Source organism: Clarias gariepinus, chromosome 8 (assembly GCF_024256425.1).
Source record: "Clarias gariepinus isolate MV-2021 ecotype Netherlands chromosome 8, CGAR_prim_01v2, whole genome shotgun sequence".
Taxonomy (NCBI): Eukaryota; Metazoa; Chordata; class Actinopteri; order Siluriformes; family Clariidae; genus Clarias; species Clarias gariepinus.
In genome coordinates, this window is record NC_071107.1 from 7,224,422 (window position 1) to 7,243,870 (window position 19,449).

At 35.6% G+C, this 19,449-nt stretch overlaps 1 protein-coding gene across 1 annotated transcript; it reads right to left on the reverse strand.

Moving 5' to 3' along the window:
- Positions 1-7,282: 7,282 nt before the first annotated feature.
- foxe1 (forkhead box E1) lies at positions 7,283-9,222 on the reverse strand. The gene has a single exon (XM_053502642.1). It carries the CDS (start codon positions 8,909-8,911, stop codon positions 7,949-7,951), a length of 963 nt encoding a protein of 320 aa, XP_053358617.1. The 5' UTR covers positions 8,912-9,222; the 3' UTR covers positions 7,283-7,948.
- Between the last annotated feature and the right edge of the window lie 10,227 nt (positions 9,223-19,449).

Below are 19,449 nucleotides of genomic sequence, written 5' to 3' on the forward strand. Positions count from 1 at the left end.
AACTGAGGATTGTGCTTTTTGACTTTATCAGGAAATATAGAGTTATTTTTAAGCAATTTAGTGGTCTTTTTAAAAAGATAGTACATTTTTAAAACTATTTAATTTCATTATTTTAACAGCACAATTATTATTTAGTTCGAAGTAAAAGACCAGCAGGACTTATGTGTTCTATTTATATAAATGAAGATGTTTTTAATATACAACAAAAAGCAGCAGGTAGTTTCCAATAGCTTTGTGTCACATTGAATTTTACTCTCAGTAAGTCGCACTTTACTGCAATGGACTGGAGTCCTATTTCAGATGTAATTCCCAGTTTGCACCCAGTGTCGACTGGGATAGACCATACATCACATGAACAAAGCAAGTGTATATAAATAGTTTGATCAGATCAACTGCATTTTTGCTGTTTTAATGAAAAATTGTTTTCAACAAATTAACAAGTACAGTGGAACCTTGGATTATGAGCATAATTTGTTCCGGAAGCAGGCTCATATTCCAAAACACTTGTAAACCAAATCAAATTTTCCCATAGGAAATAATGGAAACTCAAATTATTTGTTAAAAAAAATAAATACATAAAATAATTAACACAAAACATACAATGGAAACACTGTTTTATCGGAAGAATAAACAAGACATCACTCTAATGATACTTAATTGAGCGATACACTAACGGAAACATTTTACCTTTGAAAAGAATCACAACAGAGCAGTGTTTCTGTGTAGGGCAGAGAGAAAGAGTGTGTGTGTGTGTCTGTGAAGGCGAAAGTAGGAGAAGTCTGTGTGTGTGTGGCATGCTGTCCAATGATGCGCGCACACAGACACAAAGAGCAGCCTGGACAGAGAGAGAAAATGGATTTTTAACCTCTCAAATGAGACTTGCTTTTGCTTTATTCATCACACATGCTGTACACACGCATACAGACACAAAATAAAATATGTTTTACACACGTGGTCACAGTGTTATAGTAAACAGTACAGGCGTGCACAGATGTTAATTATACCAGTATGAGACGCGCACTAAGACTGAGCAGGGAAGACGATAAATCAGTCACACTGGATAAATCAGCCTGCAGTTGAGTTTGTGTTTATTTTACTATGCTATTTGGTATCAGTAAAAACTTTAAATTATATATTGTTTAAGGTCAATGAAAAACATTCAGTACAGTACAGTCAATTCAATTTAATCTTTATTTGTATAGCGCCATGGTCACTCAGAAAGCAGCTTAACGGAATTTTGAGGACTATCTGACCATTTTGATTCATACACATTCACATTCCATACAAACTTAAATAATTCTTTAGATTGTGTAAAGCTGCTTTGCGACAATGACAATTGTTAAAAGCGCTATACAAAGAAAATTGAATTGAATTGAATTCCCAAATATGGAAATGAGTTTGAAAAGTGTGAGGAAATATCTGTAAATCATAATTATCAGATAGTCCCTGATGAGCAAACCAGGGGTGATGGTGGCAAAGAAAAACTTGAAGAGGAACCAGACTTAACATGGAACTGGTCCTCATCTGGTGATAACAGATTGCATAAATTAGTTTGCATGCATAAAAGTTCAGTATAATACGAGGTGTTTAAAGTTAATATGAATTGGAGCCTCAGTAACAGAATTGTCGGAGGGAGTTTCAGTCCTGAACTATTGAGCAACTGCAGTCACAAGTCATCGGAGGACAGCTGTCTGCATCAGCCAGGTCGAAGACCATCTTCATGGGCAAGTGGAACCGCCCCCAGTCACCGTATGCATTCCAATTAGACCACGCTGGGCCTCAATGCGGCAAGATCTCCAACCAGAAGGTGAGCTCTAGGATGAGTTAGCCAGGTCTGGAGTGCAGAGGGGGTCTGGATCGCTGCGTCAGGTTTACCACAACAGAGAGAGAGAGAGAGAGAGAAGGAAACACAGACCCTTGTGTTCAAACTCCAGGGTAAAGTCTTAGTCTTACTCCTCTGTGTACGCTCTTGTGTCTTGTGTCTTCGTTGAATTCACTAATGTGAGCATCAAAAGAGACACCCTGCAGTCCACTGTGCTGTAGGTCTTCACCAGTGTGTGTGTGTGCGTGTATATATATATATATATATATATATATATATATGTATATATATATATATATATATATATGAATGAACACTAGAGGGAAGCACTCATATGATAACGTGGCTTAGTAGAGATTTTCTCTGAAGTCCTCTGTTGCAGTACTCGAACACAGACAGCAGGTGGCAGCATTGGTACGAATTTTGGACTCCATTACACATGAAGACTAAGCAGAGCAACAAGTGCACACTTTATTTTCTGTCTCAGTGTAGTTTTGAAGAGTTAATAAAAAAAGGATTGTGGATTTTATAATATTTACAAAATATCTGAATCACAATAAAATAATATCTAAGAAAATAAGACATTTTTAGAAATTGTTGGTTGCTTAATTTAAAGTGAAACAGTTGTTAATTTAACTTAATTATTACTTTTTTAATTGTTTTTCTTTATAACATTAAGTGCAATTATTATCAATAATATTGGTATAGTCTATATAAATTTATTGCACATTATAATACCACTATAAATATTTATTATTAGTATATAAAAAATATTAAATATACAGTATATATACTGTAAAAAAAATTAGTTTAAAAGTTTAGTAACAGGTTGCACAGCTCTTTTAAGTTTACTCAACTTTTACCTAAAAAGTTGCTGGCCAAACAAAATATTTTACATTGCTGTTTAGTTGCCCTACTGTTACGTGTACCCAGTTCAAAATCTTAAGTCGACTCAATTTGTAATTTAAATATTTAAATCAGCTCAAGCAGTATTGGTTATGGGCTCAATTAATTATATTTCTCTAGGGTTACCTAAGCCTAACTTTTCATCTCCTTAAAAAAGTAAGTTGTCCCCTATTATAGACCATTCATGTCAGGGACGTGCACAGACATTTTGAGGGGCAGGGGCTCAAGTGAAATAAAGGGCACTTCTCATAATTACGTTTTCTTTTTCTTTTTTTAAACAAAAAGTATATATTAACGCAACACTGATTTTCTTTTAAAAAAATAATTTAAAAAGTTAATTTTATCTTTCTCAAACTCATGCAATTGTTTAATTTTCAAAAGATGTCTACACAATAATCAGTTCACACAGAAACCATGGTCTCCTTAGTATTCACTAGGTTTATAGAGCAGCAAAGGAAACCATTCCACAATGTGCATGTTTTAAAATCATTTTCTATGCTACTAGTTTCAAGTATTTATTTAGATTAGAATAACCAAAATAACTGCATCAAGCAGAGGGGTGTGTTTTACTAATAATTAGTTTATTTTTTGCACAAGGCACTACATCATTTTAATTATTTTGGTGTTATCAGAACACATAACACTTTTAAATCAACACAAATATAAAATAATTATTTATTTGGTAGGTAGCCATGTAATAGGCGGGATATAATATAGCAATTATCCCTTACACATTAGCTAGTCTAGTAGCTCATGAGGCATGCATGCTAGCAAAACACAGGTTAACTAGATATTTGTCTTTGGCTAATTAGCAGTAAATTCGAGCCTTATTCGAGGCACTGGTAGTTTAATCTTTTGTGTGGGTGGAGGGTGGATGTTCGCTTCAGAACTCCTGACCTGATATTTAGATATACTATTCTTCAATAAATATATTTGTTTGACAGGGAAGCGGTGCGCAAACAGGAATATATATTATTTTTCAAAAAAAAAAAAAAAAAGCACCCCAGGAAAAAAGGGCACTATCTCTCCAGGAATAAAAAGGGCAGGTGCTCAAGCCCCCTTTGATCTCTATGTGTGCACGTGCCTGATTCATGTAGTTGGTTCAAGTGATTATTTTTCTATGAAAACAAGTTGGTCTAACAATACCCCAACAATTAAAACACAATAATTATCTTCCAAAACTAGTTTAAAGTTGGTTAAAACAGTAAGCTGTATAGCAGGAGAATACACGTTTTATTCGGTTTAAAGGTCAATAAAATACCTAAAGAAAACCAACTACATATCAGTCTCTTACTAATTATTTTATGTTACAACATAAAAGAATCAGACATTTTTTTTAAACTAGCAAGGTTGAATAGTTTTTTCCCCAATGTGTCAGACACAAAAAAAAAAAAAAAACTATGGCAAGAAGTGTTTGTTTCACAACATGTGGATCTAAAGGTAACATGTCTCTCCAAGTCCAATAGACATCTCAATACAACAGAGGCGTGCTGAAGCGCATCTTTAAATGCACAACATACTGAACCTTGAAGCAGGTCACTAATGTCAGCTAAGAATAAGAAACTGAGGCTACTATTCACATGGGCTTACCAAAATTGCACAATAGAAGATTGAACAATGTTGGCTGCTCACTCGTTTCTTTTATGAAAGCATGGATCCATCCCGCCTTGTATCAGCAGTTCAGCCTGGTAGTGATGGTGTCATGGTGTAGGGGAGATTTTCTCGTCACACTTTTGGGTAGTAACTGAGCATTGTCTAAGTTCCACAGTCTACCTGTAGAGTATTGTGGCTGACCATGTATATCTCTTTATGACTGCAGGATAACGTGCAATGCCACAAAGTTCATGGTTACTGGTTTCTTGAACATAAACCGTCACCAGACCTTAATCCAAGAGAGCACCTTTGGGATGGGATAGAATGGGAAAAAGGAGGTCCAACCCTGTTCTAGCAAGTTGTACCTAATAAAGTGGCCAGTGAGCGTATGTACTGTATGTATATTTACATATTCATGTTGTACATTGTTGATTTGCACTTTCAGTCGAAGCTGTTGTGGAGGATCTGTACAGTACAGCGCCAATGAAGCTGTATCTATCTTCAAAGAATGAACCATTTAGTTGAGTTTCTGTATGAACGAATGAATATAAAATAAAAGAGAAGCTGTGCAGCGGGGCACAGCAGTGCTCATAAGTGCACACTACACATTGGCTGTGTCCCAAACTCAGTCTCAGCATGTTTGAATGTGAAACTTGCTATGCAAATAACACACACACAGAGAGAAACGCACACATGCTCTGTCTGAATCGGCAGGGAAGGATGTGTGTTTGTCCTTTTAATGTGCTGATGAATAACCACATGTTCAATCAACTCTGACTGATAAAACTAAATATCTATTTAAATAGCGTTAGTTACACACGTAAAGATACAAACATGCGCTTTATTACTAAATACATATATTAAAAATAAATCAAATAATTGGTGTACTCAATGCAACAACGTTCATATATCTGTCCGGCACACTGTAGATGTTTAGACATTATGGTACGTGATCTTTACACGTTACACTCACGTGCGCAGATTTATATAATCCAAAGTACTTAGACTTGAGTGGACTATTATTAAACATAATATGTTTAAATTATAATGTTGCATTTTATTTGTCAATTTTTCCTTAACAACTTTAGAACAATAGACTTTAGATGTTTATACTATTAAAACAAACAAGTCTGAACATACTGATGAACTGTGTCAGGTATTTCAGTAATGTCTCTCAGGTTCACCTCAGGTGAGCACGACGCAGGGTTGGGATGTTACTGAAGTAAAAACGAAAGAAAGCACTAATACCAGAGCAGGTGATTTTTGTTTCTCAGGCTACACCACAACAGTGCAGCGTGATGCAGGTGAACATGGATTCAAACCGTGGTCTTAAAAGCGGTCTTATGAGCTGATCAGCTGATTCGGATTGTGGACAATTATTTCTTAACCTGGAAAAGAACTCCCTTTTGGAGGTTTTTAACACGCCATGTTAGTTTGTCAAGATTTTTTAATCCATTCTGACTAGCTGTTTTTTAGCGTAGCTGCTAATAAACACACATGCATCAGATTTTAGCCTGAATTATTCTTAAAACCATCACACCTCCTATTAAACACATTTTAGTTTTGCTAAGTACGTTTTTTCAAACAAGCTTTTGGTTTTTTTATGTTTAGTGGCCTATTCTACGCAAAAATAAATATCTTGCGCGTTACTGTACGTAGACCAGTTCATAGCGCTTTCTCCTGGCCAGGTGGCGCCGCAGTCACCAGTAGCAATATGTTACAATATGGCGTCTACCAAGAAGAAAGTTGTGTTTGCAGTATAACGAAAAAATTAAAACCGAAAAACACGAACGGTTGGCGGAGGTGAGCCGCCAACGAAGAACGTTCTCTGGGCAGCAAAATTAATGCTCATTTAAAAAAGTAACACAAAACATATATCCATGCTGGGATTGTGTATATTAAGTGTGTGTGTATTCAGAGTCGGGGTGTTTTTCCTACAAACACTCCTATCTCTACTTTGATGATGTCACAGCGGGAATCTGTTCGACCGGCTTTTAGGGATTATGGGTCGCAACACTAAGCAACTCTGTCACCACTGGGCTTCTGTGGATTTACCTTCACCATTCTCTCAAATTCCTCCTCTTCACTGTGTAGATCCACACCCTTAGTGAGGAGCTGCACTTTAGCTAATTAGGAGGGTTTTTAGGATTGAAAATTAAAGACTTGAGCTCTGTTATTAAGACCAACAGAAAGGGAGTTTCGGGTGCATTTAGTCAGTTCTTTCGGTTTGCATAAGAAAATGTGAGGAGCTTCTGCTCACCGATTCCTCGCTCATTCCTCAATCGCTCCTCAGTCGCTCCTCAATCGCTCCTCAATCGCTCCTCAATTGCTTCTCACTCTCCCTGTGCTTCACTACACAGCTACAGTATCTATTCATGTCCATCAATTTACCTTTATTATATTGCTTATCACACACACACACACACACAGTGGTCTTAGTGACACCCTGTTAAGTTGCCTCGGTTGATCGGATCTCTACAGTCACCCAGGATAAACCTGACGCACACAGATTCAGACAACTTGCAATGCAAAGTGAGCGAAAAGCAGCTGAGGCGTTTACAGAGCTCCGCCGAGACTTTAAGTTTCACCTGCGTAGCTCAGACAAATAAAAAATGTAACACACTTACAACACACTGTGTATTTCTGCTTCATTCTGACATCACTGTGACTTTTAGGGGGATTTTAGTCTTTTTACTTTCCTGTTATTTTCAAAATCGAGAACGTTATAACAGAAGACATTTTTTTTTTTTACTCCAAATCTTTTCTTTTACTCCAAATATTTCATTTCTAATCTGTAATAAAGATTAAAATGTAGAATATAATATATACACACTCCACATATAATGCTTTCTACAGCAGTCAAATTTAATTACTTTTTTTAATTAATTAAAAACCACAAAGTAATAATAGAAAATTTTTTTTTTAACAAACTTCAACAATAAAGATTTAATTAAAATTGTGCAAATAAAATAGGAAAAAAAAAAACACATCATAGACGATTTCCCCTTAAATTACACTTTTCTGTTTTATCAACATTGCGAGTGTTTTATTTTTAATATCCGCACAAAAAGAAATGCAATAAAGCACAAATAATACACCACTGGTGAAATTTTATTCTTTAACATAAAGCCTAAATAAACAAAATGTCATTTTTTTTACCGAAACACACCAGAACACATTTCACACACAACAACAAAAGAAAAGGGAACCGTAAAGAGCTTGTTAACCTAATTAACGTGCACGTGTTGTTTTTCTTTGTTTCAGTAAATATGCTAACAATGTTCGATCTTTTCAGAGTCACTGAGGTGATTTCTGTGCTATGAGCTGATAACATCGAGTCTGTTCAATCGCTGTTCCACTTCACATGCAACAGAGAGTGAGAAAAAGGAAAAAGAAAGAAAAAAAGCATGTGACCTGAGATACTGCCACTTTTTCCCCACATGTGCAGCAAATAAAATTTAATTCCACGAGTTCAGGAAGAGTTCATTTTAAAAAGTCTTAAAGTAGTTTGGAGACAGAGCACAGACTGGTCACAGGCAGCCGTGTATTTTATTTATTTATTATTATTAGTAGTAGTATTAATATTATTAATGTGTCTATATATTTTTAGCACCTTCATAGTTTTTTTTAAATGGCAGAAACAAACCTGTCCATGCAGGACGGATACGTGACAGGTCTCATGTAGCCGCCTGTTCCACCACTGTTATGGATGTATGGATCGTTTGCTACATCTCCGGTGATGGGGGATGACCCCGTAACCCCAAGTCGCCCAGAGGGCATGTAGTTTTGCGTGCTGTTGTGCGTAAACATGCCCTGAGCAGCCTGGCCGTACCCATGATTCCCCGCATTGGGGTACGAGAAGGCGAGGTGGTTGGAGTTTAGCGAGCATGATCCTCCTCCGTCTTGGTTGAAGTTACGGCATGATGGCTGCACTGGTGGCGTCTCCGGAGGGCTGTGTGCCAAACCACCAGATCCAATTATGGTGTTGATGCTGAAGACACGAGACTGGCTGGAACCAAATCCGGTCGTGGATGGCGGATAGTACGGTGGAGAGATCTGTGGCGTGTATGTTGGGTACACCGATCCATAGACGGAGGTGGTGATCTGGACTGGAGAGAAGATGGGAGAATCGTGGTGGTACGATGAGGAGGAGGTAGAGTAGGTGTTGAAATCACAGCGTTTAAAGCGTTTGCGGCGCCGCAGGAAGCTACCGCTTTCGAACATGTCCTCTGCGTTTGGGTCCAGCGCCCAGTAGTTGCCCTTCCCAGGCCGCCCTGGTTCTCGGGGGATTTTGACGAAGCAGTCATTGAGAGTCAGGTTGTGTCTGATGGAGTTCTGCCATTTTTTGGAATTGTCCCGATAAAAAGGGAAGCGGTCAGTGATAAACTTGTAGATGCCCCCGAGAGTGAGTTTGCGATCAGGGGAGCTGGCGATGGCCATGGAGATGAGAGCGATGTAGCTGTAGGGAGGTTTTCCCCTCTGCAAAGGCCTTTTCCTGCGGCGGCCTTTGGGAGGATCGGTGTTCTGAGAGTCCGTCGTCTCCACGGCCGTCTGAACCGGAGCCTCGTCCTCCGCCTTAACCACAGGCATCTTGTTCTCACTCGGGAAGTCTCTGCAGCCTTCTGACTCACGTCAAGGTGTGTCTGCTGGCATCTATTGTCGCAGTTTTGTTTGGCAAATTTTCAGTTTCGCTCCTTTGCAGATCAGAAGTGGCATCTACGAGCAGCAAATAATTCAATAAGTGATAAGCAAATCACAGCCATGCTGGAAAAAAAATCCTTGCGAAAACAAGCAAACAAACAAACAAAGCCGGTAAACTTTATCTTCATCCGTCAGATCCAGGCTGTGTGTGACATCAGAACTAATGTAAACAACATTTTTGTCAGGGTTAGTGTTTGAGAGCTGAGCAAGCTGTAGTGAGTGACAAACCTGAGCTTACCTGCACACTAAAACACCTGAGCAGCGTTTGGCCACACCCCCTCCCCATCCACCTAGTCAGGTGACGCTCGGTTCCAAGCCATTATATCTCCATACAAACCGACACTCCTTATCAGATTTAAACAAATAAACATACACGTTTGATGATCTGAAATTCTGATTAGATGTAAATGTGTATTTAAATACATTCAATTCTTAACAAAGTGCTGGGATTTAAACTTTAATAGAAATACTGTACTAGGGTGTTAGTTTTTTCGCTGTTTTACAGGATCCGAGACCCAATAATTACATTTGAATCACAAAAAAAAGATAAAAGTGCATTTTTAAAATGAGAGTATGAGAGTTTCTAAGTATGAAACGACATTGTGTACTTCAGCGTCTAAATTTTTATAAATAATTTAAAGAAAAACCTTCGTTTATGTTGGAAATGTATTCTTTATGCATGAAATAAATAATAATTTATAAATAAATACCTACATTTTATATTACAATATAAATCAGAAGTTTTTTCAAAAATGTGAATTTCTTTTGGTTATAAAAAGAAACGTGATTTTATTTTATCAAAATCATTTTCAATTTGTCCAAAAATTATTTTTACACTTATTACTTTATATATACTTTATACACTGCTTTACATAGATTATATTTGATCTTTCTCTATCTATCTATCTATCTATCTATCTATCTATCTATCTATCATTCTGACAGTGTTACTCAGAGGTTTAATTTATTACAACTGTACATTTTTCACGTCATTGAAAATTGAAACTAATTTATTTATTTGAAGTAAAGCTGTTGCTGTTATATTTTTTAAATATTTCTTTTCATTTTAACAAACACCTAATAATAATTTTTCTGTGAAATTTGCATTATAATAATCTAAAGCATTTAATACAGAAAAAAAGTATATTACATATTTAATTTACACAAAGAGAGGAACTTTAACGGCAGTTAAATTATGTAATTAAAACATGTTTGTTTTAATTACACCTGGAGCATTTTTTAAATCCAGGTTAAACATTGTTGAACTTTATATAATTAAATCCACACCATGGTACACTCAGGCATGATTTTCGTCCCTCTTTTCTATTTGTCATTTATTTATTTGCTGATTTATTCCTGCACTTTTAATACTGTAACTGATCAAATTCAATCCTTTCTACAATTTATTTTCTGATTGTAACTGAAACACTTTTTCTGTAATTTTGACAGCTTTACCACACACACACACACACACACACACACACACACAAACTTAGCCGTATTTTCTCTGACTGTGTAATCTGATCTACCTTAACTGTGTCTGTGTGTCTGTAAACACTCACAGGGTTGATTTAGCGAGACTTTTGTTTGAAGAATGATTCACCTACAACAGCTTTCATTTTTTTCCTAATTATTCAATGCGACATGTTTAACTCTTTATTACATAAAAAACTAAGATCGTCTCTTTGCTCCGTACTTCCGTGTTGTTTCCTGCTCTTGTATTTAATTTTCAGTTTAGGTGTGAAATAATTTGCGGCATATATAACTTACAGATATATATATAAACTTTTTTATTCTTTAAATGGTAGCAATTATAAAACGCAGTTACAGAATTTTAAACTAAATAAGAATATGTTCACTTATATTAGACTGGTAGATTTAACAGCTTCTAATTTATTGAGTTATACAAAATGAAATATTTAATAAAAAATAAAAATATATACAAAATATATCTTCGTAAATATACGTTATTCCATAAAATAATATAATTAAATCATCTTTATTAAATAATTACCCATGCAGTCGATAAGTAAATGTAGCGTTATTTTAAATTGTAAAAATAAACCTAACTGTAATGCACTTTACATTGTTTGTTTGTTTTTTCGCAGTTTTTCCATCAATCCTCTACGCTTTTAATTTTTCTCTTTGTCATTGTGGCTGTGTGGTGTGTGTTTGCCGATAGCCCCTGTCAGACCCGGCCCCTAATGGCGGCGTTTAGTGGTAATGCGGAGGGGTGTGTGTTTTGTCAGTAGTGCGATGGTGTGTATTTTGTGCACATCTGGTGGTTGCAGCTGTGTGAAAAGATGTAAATGTCACAATGCGCTGTTTTAACAGAATGCAAATCACTGTGATTTCACATTTTTTTTCAGACAAGGCATGAAGAGGTGAGGAGCTGGAGACACACACACACACACACACACACACACACATTTAAGTTTATAATGTTGTCTTTTATTCCCGTGTTATTAAACACTAATCCCACAATGTTGTGTCACTCGGCTCAGAATAGTTCATGCTCCATTCTGAGACTCGCGTCTGATTCCAGAGCCGACGTCTCATCTACTCTCTTGTATCTATTCTTTTATTTATTTGTTTGTTTGTTTTTTATTTGTTTTTTAATGTACACACACAGTGTATAGTGTTCCGCTCTCCGTAAACACTGTGTACTGCATGTGTAGATGTTTGGTTTTTGTCCTGCTATGTGAGCTGTGTGCAATTGCGTGTTGTGTGTAAGTGGCATGTAATGTTTCTTTTGTGTAATTGTGTGTGATGTGCAGTTGTATTTAGTCTGTGTGTATGTACATTGTGTAGTTGTATATAATATGTGTAATGCGTAGTTATGTGCATTGTGTAGTTGTACACACCGATTAGCCATAACATTCAAACCATTAAGATAAAAACTATCCAGGTTTTAGGTTCCCCTTGTGCCATGAGGACGACCCTTGGGCCATGGCATGCCAAGGCCTCGGGGGGGGGGGGACTTGGTAAAACCCCCCTCCAGAGGATGGGACTTGCTTGTTCAGTGCAATCCAAGGAGGAGAGGGAAGGTGAACATGATGATGGTGGAGTCTCACCCCAAAATAATGAACTAATGTGTTACTGAAAGGGTGTGCGAATCTATGCAACCAGGTTAGTGTGTATGTTCCTATAAAATGTTTACAATTGCTGTTGAATGAAATAATGTTGGCTGCTTTGTCACAGTGAAAGCAACCAAAGATCTGACAGGATTTAACTCGATTTTATTTTTAACTTTAAAATCTGCAGGATGTCAGCCGTCAGCCACAGCAATGAGCTCACAGCTAGTGTGGGGTTTTCCCATGATCTCACACACACACACAAACACACACACACACATATATACACACACTTCCCAAGTAAATTCTGAGTGTAACAATATGGGTTTGAGGGATTTCTACACACTCGCTCTCAGCACACACTGCCTGCTCTCATTTTACACACACACACACACACACACACACACACACTGTTAGTGCAACCACACACTCGTTCTTATATCATGGATAATTTATTATCCCAGAAATCTCTCAAGAGCCTCTTATACACACACAACACACATATGGGATGTGCTTTAATGGATTATGTAAACCAGAGTTTGTTATCATAGGCGATGCAAAGGGCTACCTTCTTTCTTTACGCTGGAGAGCGAGCAGAGAACACGCAAATGCCCTCTCTACACAACATCTGCCCCACTGTGCACGGACACTCCTGTACTCAACAATAAGCCAAAACTCCGCTCTTCCACCTCTCTGCTGTAATATAAGCATATATGTGTTTACTTTCTTAAATAAAAAAAATGGAGCTTGGGCCCTATATATATATATATATATATAATTTGAAAAATAATAATAAATAATACTGTTGCAGCAATGAAGAGAAAATATAAATAAATAAATAAATAAATAAATAAATAAATAATAGTATGTACAGTAGTGTTCAATAAGAACAATCTTTAATCTGTTTTCTAAAAAATAATTAACAAATATAACTACATATTTTTCTTTAAAATTTTTAATAATGTGACCATAATTAATTTTTCATATACTTAAAATTTTAATTGAATTTTAGGTTTATTTTACCTTAACAATTGTATGTGTTAAATTGTTGACATAGAAACACTACTATAATAATACTTATAATTATTATTCACCTGCTTGTATGTTATTTAATGTTTATTAAATGGTAACGCTCATATTTTCTTTGAGGTATTTTAGGGTTTGAGTCATTGCCTTGGCAGGTAGATCTGCTCTGCTGTGTGTGTGTGTGTGTGTGTGTGTGTGTGTGTGTGAGAGAGAGAGAGAGAGAGAGAGAGAGACACATTGTGAGGACAGATACAGACTTGTTTATCCTGTGATTCACGCTCAGGATCAATGTTTTAAAACCGATATGTTCACATGACGATGCCGATGGAGTGAGGGTCACACCCCAGCACACCAGCCTGCACGCGCTCTGATAAGAAATAATGAAGAGCTAATTACTGGAGAGGGGCGTGGCCTACTCTTGGACAGTGAAATTCTACTGATTTAGATGATAATTAATATGACGAGATGGATGATATTTTCGGAAAAGAAGCAAAGAAGGAGGAGATCAAGGAGAGATGGAAGTGAGAGAGAAAAAAACCAGAAGAGCGGCAAGATGAGAAACAAAAGAATTGAAGATTGATTAATTGATTAATTGATTGATAGATTGATTGACTGACTGACTGACTGATTAATCTTCTTTAGACACTTTACACTATTTTTGTCAAATCTAAAATAAATACATAAGAACTCAGCATTTGTCCTTATATAGTTACATATTTAGTTAATTTGTTAATTATTAGAAGAGTTTCCAGCCCACAATTTTAGCTTTAACTTAAAAAGCAGCGCTTGAAAAAAAATGACATGAAAATTATAAAATTTGATGTTCCCCAAGCTCATTTATTCTGTTAAAATTGATTTTACATAATTAGTGAATTAACACTGGGCCCCACTGAATACATTTGGTTAAGTGTGGATCTGAGGATATTCAAGTATTTAATGAAATCAGAAAAAAATTACATCATAACCTAAAGAATCGTGACATTTACACCCCCCTGTAAATGTAAAAGTTTCGGAAGTTGGAAGGATAGAAGTTTCATCTCTACAGATGAAATAAATTTAAATTATTGAAGTATCAGATATTTTATTATAACCCACATTTACCCAAATGTTTTATCAAAACAAAAGTCCAAGCTGATGTATGCACGTGTGTGTGCAGGTGTGTGTATGTCCTTACAGGAGGAGCAACAGAATGACGGCATCAACAGGGCGCTGGCTGAAACACACACACACACACTTTACAATACGTCAGCATTTATTTCTAATACTCTGGACATTAAAGAAAAAAACATTATGCGAACAAATATGGTCTCTTTGATGAGTAACATAATGGTACACACCAGGTCATGTTCAGTTTTATCAAAACAACGATAAAGTCTTTTATCTTTCAGCGTTGTTTTTTTTTTAAATACTTTACAGTTTTGTACTATTTTTGTACTATAGTTTACAGTGTTGTACTATAGTTTTAATAAGTAGTGATAAAAAGACACGTTTATGCTGGTTAAACACAATTTTTAAAAAATATGACCCTGGCGTTATTTAAACATTGATTTCTAAAAATTTATTAGAATTTTTTACAAATAAAAATATGCTCATGAAATTGCTGAATCTAAACAAGAACAATAAGTATTTCAGATAAATAACTGTGATTTTCCAACAGTTTATAAGGTTTGTTTTATTAAGTGGCTTTGTATATGTTTGCACTGTGTTCTGTGTGTGTGCGTGTGTGTGTGTGTGTGTGTGTGTGTGTGTGTGGTCTATAATTACTGGTTTTCTTTGCTTTGTGTATATTTTTTCTGACTCTGACAGGTCATAGTGTATGTGTGTGTGTGTGTGTGTGTGTGTGTGTGTGTGTGTGTGTGGGTGTGTGGGAGTGTTTGCATTCGCTCGACCCCCCTCAGTGACAATGCAAAGCGCCGTGCCGGTTGAGTGTCTCTCAGCCTTCAGCAGTTTACATAACTGAAGCGGTGGATTCGGCCCCTCGGCTAACGTTCACTATGCAGCGAACCCTCCATCCTGCAGCCACCTGCAGACGAGAACACACTTCAAACTTTCACCATGCAGAGAACTCTCGATTGCACAGCCACCTGAGCCGGAATGTGAAAAGACGGTGAATGGAAATCAATGTATTTGTGGTTTAAATGTTAGAAATGAGTACACATGTTCACGATCTGTTTTTTGGGGACCTAAAGAATTAAGCCATAAAAATTAAAATAAAGTGAGGATTTTGAGGTTTAGTTTTTTAGATATCACCTTTTGTAGACAGCTTAATTTACGTAGCGAAAAATGAGAACTAAATAAGGATGAAATTTATAAATGAGAGCATAGAGTAAGGACTTCGGTGTGTTAAGTTTAGTGTAAGTGCTTGAACTAATATTAAAGTATTAACGTAAAACACGCATTAAAGTGAACATGAACATATTGGGGTTTTTTTTTCAAATATTGACATAAAATTTATATTTAATATGCTGTCAGTGCAAAGTAAATACTTTTTAATTAACGCAAAAATAAACTTGTAGTAAAAAAAAAAACTACGTAAGTAATTACCTTTATATGGCACAATGAAACCCTCTGCAAAAAAAAGTAGCTTAGTATCTTACTTAAAATTAAAAGTCTTAAAGGCATTCATGGCTCTGACGTACATGTATGTAAATGTGCAGTACGTTTCGATAATTCCGCAACGATTACTCAAATCCCTTAGCCTTCAGTGTCACAGAAGAAACAATATAATGTCTTGAAAGAAAATGGGAGAGAAAGCGAAGAAACCGAAGAGAAATCCAGTTGGTGTGTATTCAAAGTGTGTTTATTTAAGAGCGTCTGGGGTATGGCAGTCAGGACAGCATCTGGAGTCAACAGCAGGTCAGCACTGAGGAACGCAAAACGCACAACAAAGGGCTACTTCTGTTTTTGTTTTTTAAAAAAGTGTTAGAGGGGAAGACGGAGGTTAAAGAGTTTCATGAGATGGGATTTGTTAATCACCAGGACATTAGCAAACACATTACTAAATAAAATGCATAAGTAAATATGTTCAAACCATTTTGTCACAGTCAGGATAAAAACAATGTGCTGCAAAATCATCACACAGACATAATAAACCTACTGTATATAAAAAGATATAAAATATATGAGAGTCTGGGATAAAAATAATGCAAAAAAAACAAATTAATGTGTTAATATTTTTAAATTGAATAAAACTATGGAAAATTATACAAAGTTAAAAAAAACAGGTTAAGCTTGTATGTAAAACTACGACATTCAAAAGAATGTACAACTATAAAAAAAAAACTTTTATACACTTTTATATTTAATTTGACTGTAAAACATCTAGTCAAATGCTGCAGCTGAGTCAGAGCACACACACACACACACACAACTGTTTAATCAACATTACACAACATTAATCTAAAAATATATATTTTTTTAAAGGAAAATCTGAACATCATAAACAAACATAAATATAAAAAATAAATATATTAATCTGGTTAAAAGTGATACTAGCAAATATGAAAAATAGCAAATATAAAAGTAACACATGTTAACGTCTGATCAAGTCAACATTTCACGACAGTGTTAATGTGATTGTGGTTATTATTTCTATATTAATATTTCATTACCATTTGCAGCATTTAAGTATGGAGCTCAAACAGAGATCAGTCACCTGAGCTGAGAGATCAGCACTGAAGCTTTCACACTGAAACAACTTAGAAATCTGATCAGGAGATTCATTTTACACAGTCGACACATTTCTGTAAACCCTTCCATCATCGTGTCGCACTTTATGAAGAAACACCCAAAAACGTAAGGAGCAATGAAACAAATCAGATTTGATCAAATATGTATTATTATTATTATTATTATTATTATTTGGTTAACTAAACATTATTTACATTTTTCAGAAAATATAGTATACTACTATACTAAAATACTGTATGGTTTCTAAATTGTAAATATTTGCCAATGTAAAGTTGAATTGTTTTAATTTATCCCTTGAGGATTTTAACTGAGCTTTAGATTTTAAATAATTCTTTTCAGATTAAAAAAAAAACATTAAAGTGAAAATTTTATTCATAACTATATTTTAAATGAATTTGCTCATATGTGTCTGAATATCAGAAGCTAAAAAGAGTTTATAGAAGTTTCTGTAATAACTTACTTTCTTTGCAGATTCTTGAACAGAGACAAGATCGTCACTGCGTCACGCTAATCTAATAAGCTTGTCCGAGCTTTGGTGTGTAATTCTGTGTAACTTACACTGTCTTTTACAGCATTACAGTAAAGCTGCAGTAAGTGAGCAGTGTTTATACACAGGGGAAAAAACTGCTAAAATGGTTTTACTCTTAGAACCAAAAGATAAGTCTGATTATAAAAAGCATGTCATTGTCGTGGCAGTAACTTAAAAACCTAACCTTAAAAAAAAAAAACGTAAATTTAAAAATATTTTTTTCATGAACATTGATATCATCTACATTATTTATATTATTTATCCACAATTAAACTTTACTACTTTATAGAGGATGTTCAGGTATACACCCAGGAAATCAGCAGATAAGCGTTTTGTTTTTGTCTGAATGTTAAGTATTGTGTTACTTTGTTTAGTGACTTACAAATATTTTTCAGTAAAGTTTGCATTGTATGAAAAAAAGACAAATCTACATATTGCTCTTTTTTCCACACAAAAGCCAACGTCAAACTTAAAACAAAATGTTACTTGTCTTTTACTTTTTCACAAAAATGTCACATCTGTAATATCAAAACGTAACGGCTGTAACACAAAACACACATCTGTAGTACAAAAATGTCCCATCTGTAACACAAAAAACATCACATTGTCACAGCCGTAAGGCAAAAATATTACATCCATAATACAATATTGTCTCAGCCATAAATTTTGACACACAATTTTTCAGGAAAAATATTTTCAGAAAGTATTCTTTTTGTGTTTATTTCTCTTTCGCATGACAATTCACAGCTGTCAGTGATTGCTTTTGAACAATTTTATAAGTTCACACAGAGCTGTTTATCTGAAACACAACCGGCTCCATGAGCTTTCAGGTTTTTCTTTTGGTCTCCTTTAGTTATGCAAACTGGCTCTGATCCTAAGCTGGTGTTACCTGATGTGAGCATAAATAGGATTACACATTAAACACTTGGTGCTAAACACCTCTGTACAGTTGTGCACAACATGCAGCAACACAAGCTCACACAAACATGTTTTTAAAGATAATGTAACACACAATGAAAAATATCAGATGGAAATATTGCAATAATTAACATAACATGCAAAACTACAAAATTTCAGTTTTGTAGTTTTGCTAAATGTATAGACCTGATTTTAGACCTATAACTACCTGTTTACTATTTAAGACTTTACAAAGAAATCTGGTAATCATTTTAGTGAATATTGTATATTTGGTTATTACTTTTGTAACATTTGCATAAGATAAGGTTTTAGAGATCATAATTAAATCAAGACTCAGCGTCTGTTAGCAGTCCGAGTAAACACCTAAAACTCTTTGTGAGGTTCCTCCAATAGTTCCTGAACAATGTGTGTCAAGGTGCATTATTCTGCTGAAAGAGGCGACTGCTATCAAGGAACACCGTCTCCATTAAGGAGTGTAATTCAGTTATAGTGTTTAGGTAGGTGGTACTGTACATGCATAGCATCCACTCCTTCCTCAGGTAAGCAACATACAAAAGGGGTCACATACACAACAAAGTGCCATGCGTTCTCACTCCTTTCTATCAGAAGCAGCATTCACTTTTTCATCAGTAGCCAAACTAGCTCTATGGGATAGGTCTACAAGGGCCTTCACTCCACACTGTGACCTTTGTAAGCCCATGACTCTTCCATGGTTCTTCCGTGGTTCTTCCTGACAACATCACACATGAGCTGCAGTTTTGGAGACATTGTGACCCAGTTGTCTAGACACCACAATCTGGCCCTTATACCGTACGTCCCCATTGTTCCTTATTCTAACACATCAACTGTGAGACCTAACTGTTCACCTGCTGCCTGATATTACACCCCCTGACAGGTACCACTGCAACCAGCTAAGCAATGTTACTTACTTCACCTGTCAGTGGGTTAATTAAAATGGCTGATCAGTGGACAGTACAAGTGGAAATTGAGATTTTTATGTTCTCTAAGTTAAGAATTAAATTTGGTTTTAAAACCATATAATGTTGGTAGATCCATGAACTCCAGTCTTGAGTAATTAAGCAAATTGAATGTATTTTATTATAAAACTGTATGTGTGTGTGTGTGTAAATATGTTTTCTTCAGGGATTTGAATCCAGTCATCATCTGACCTAAACAGTGTGAGATTTGTT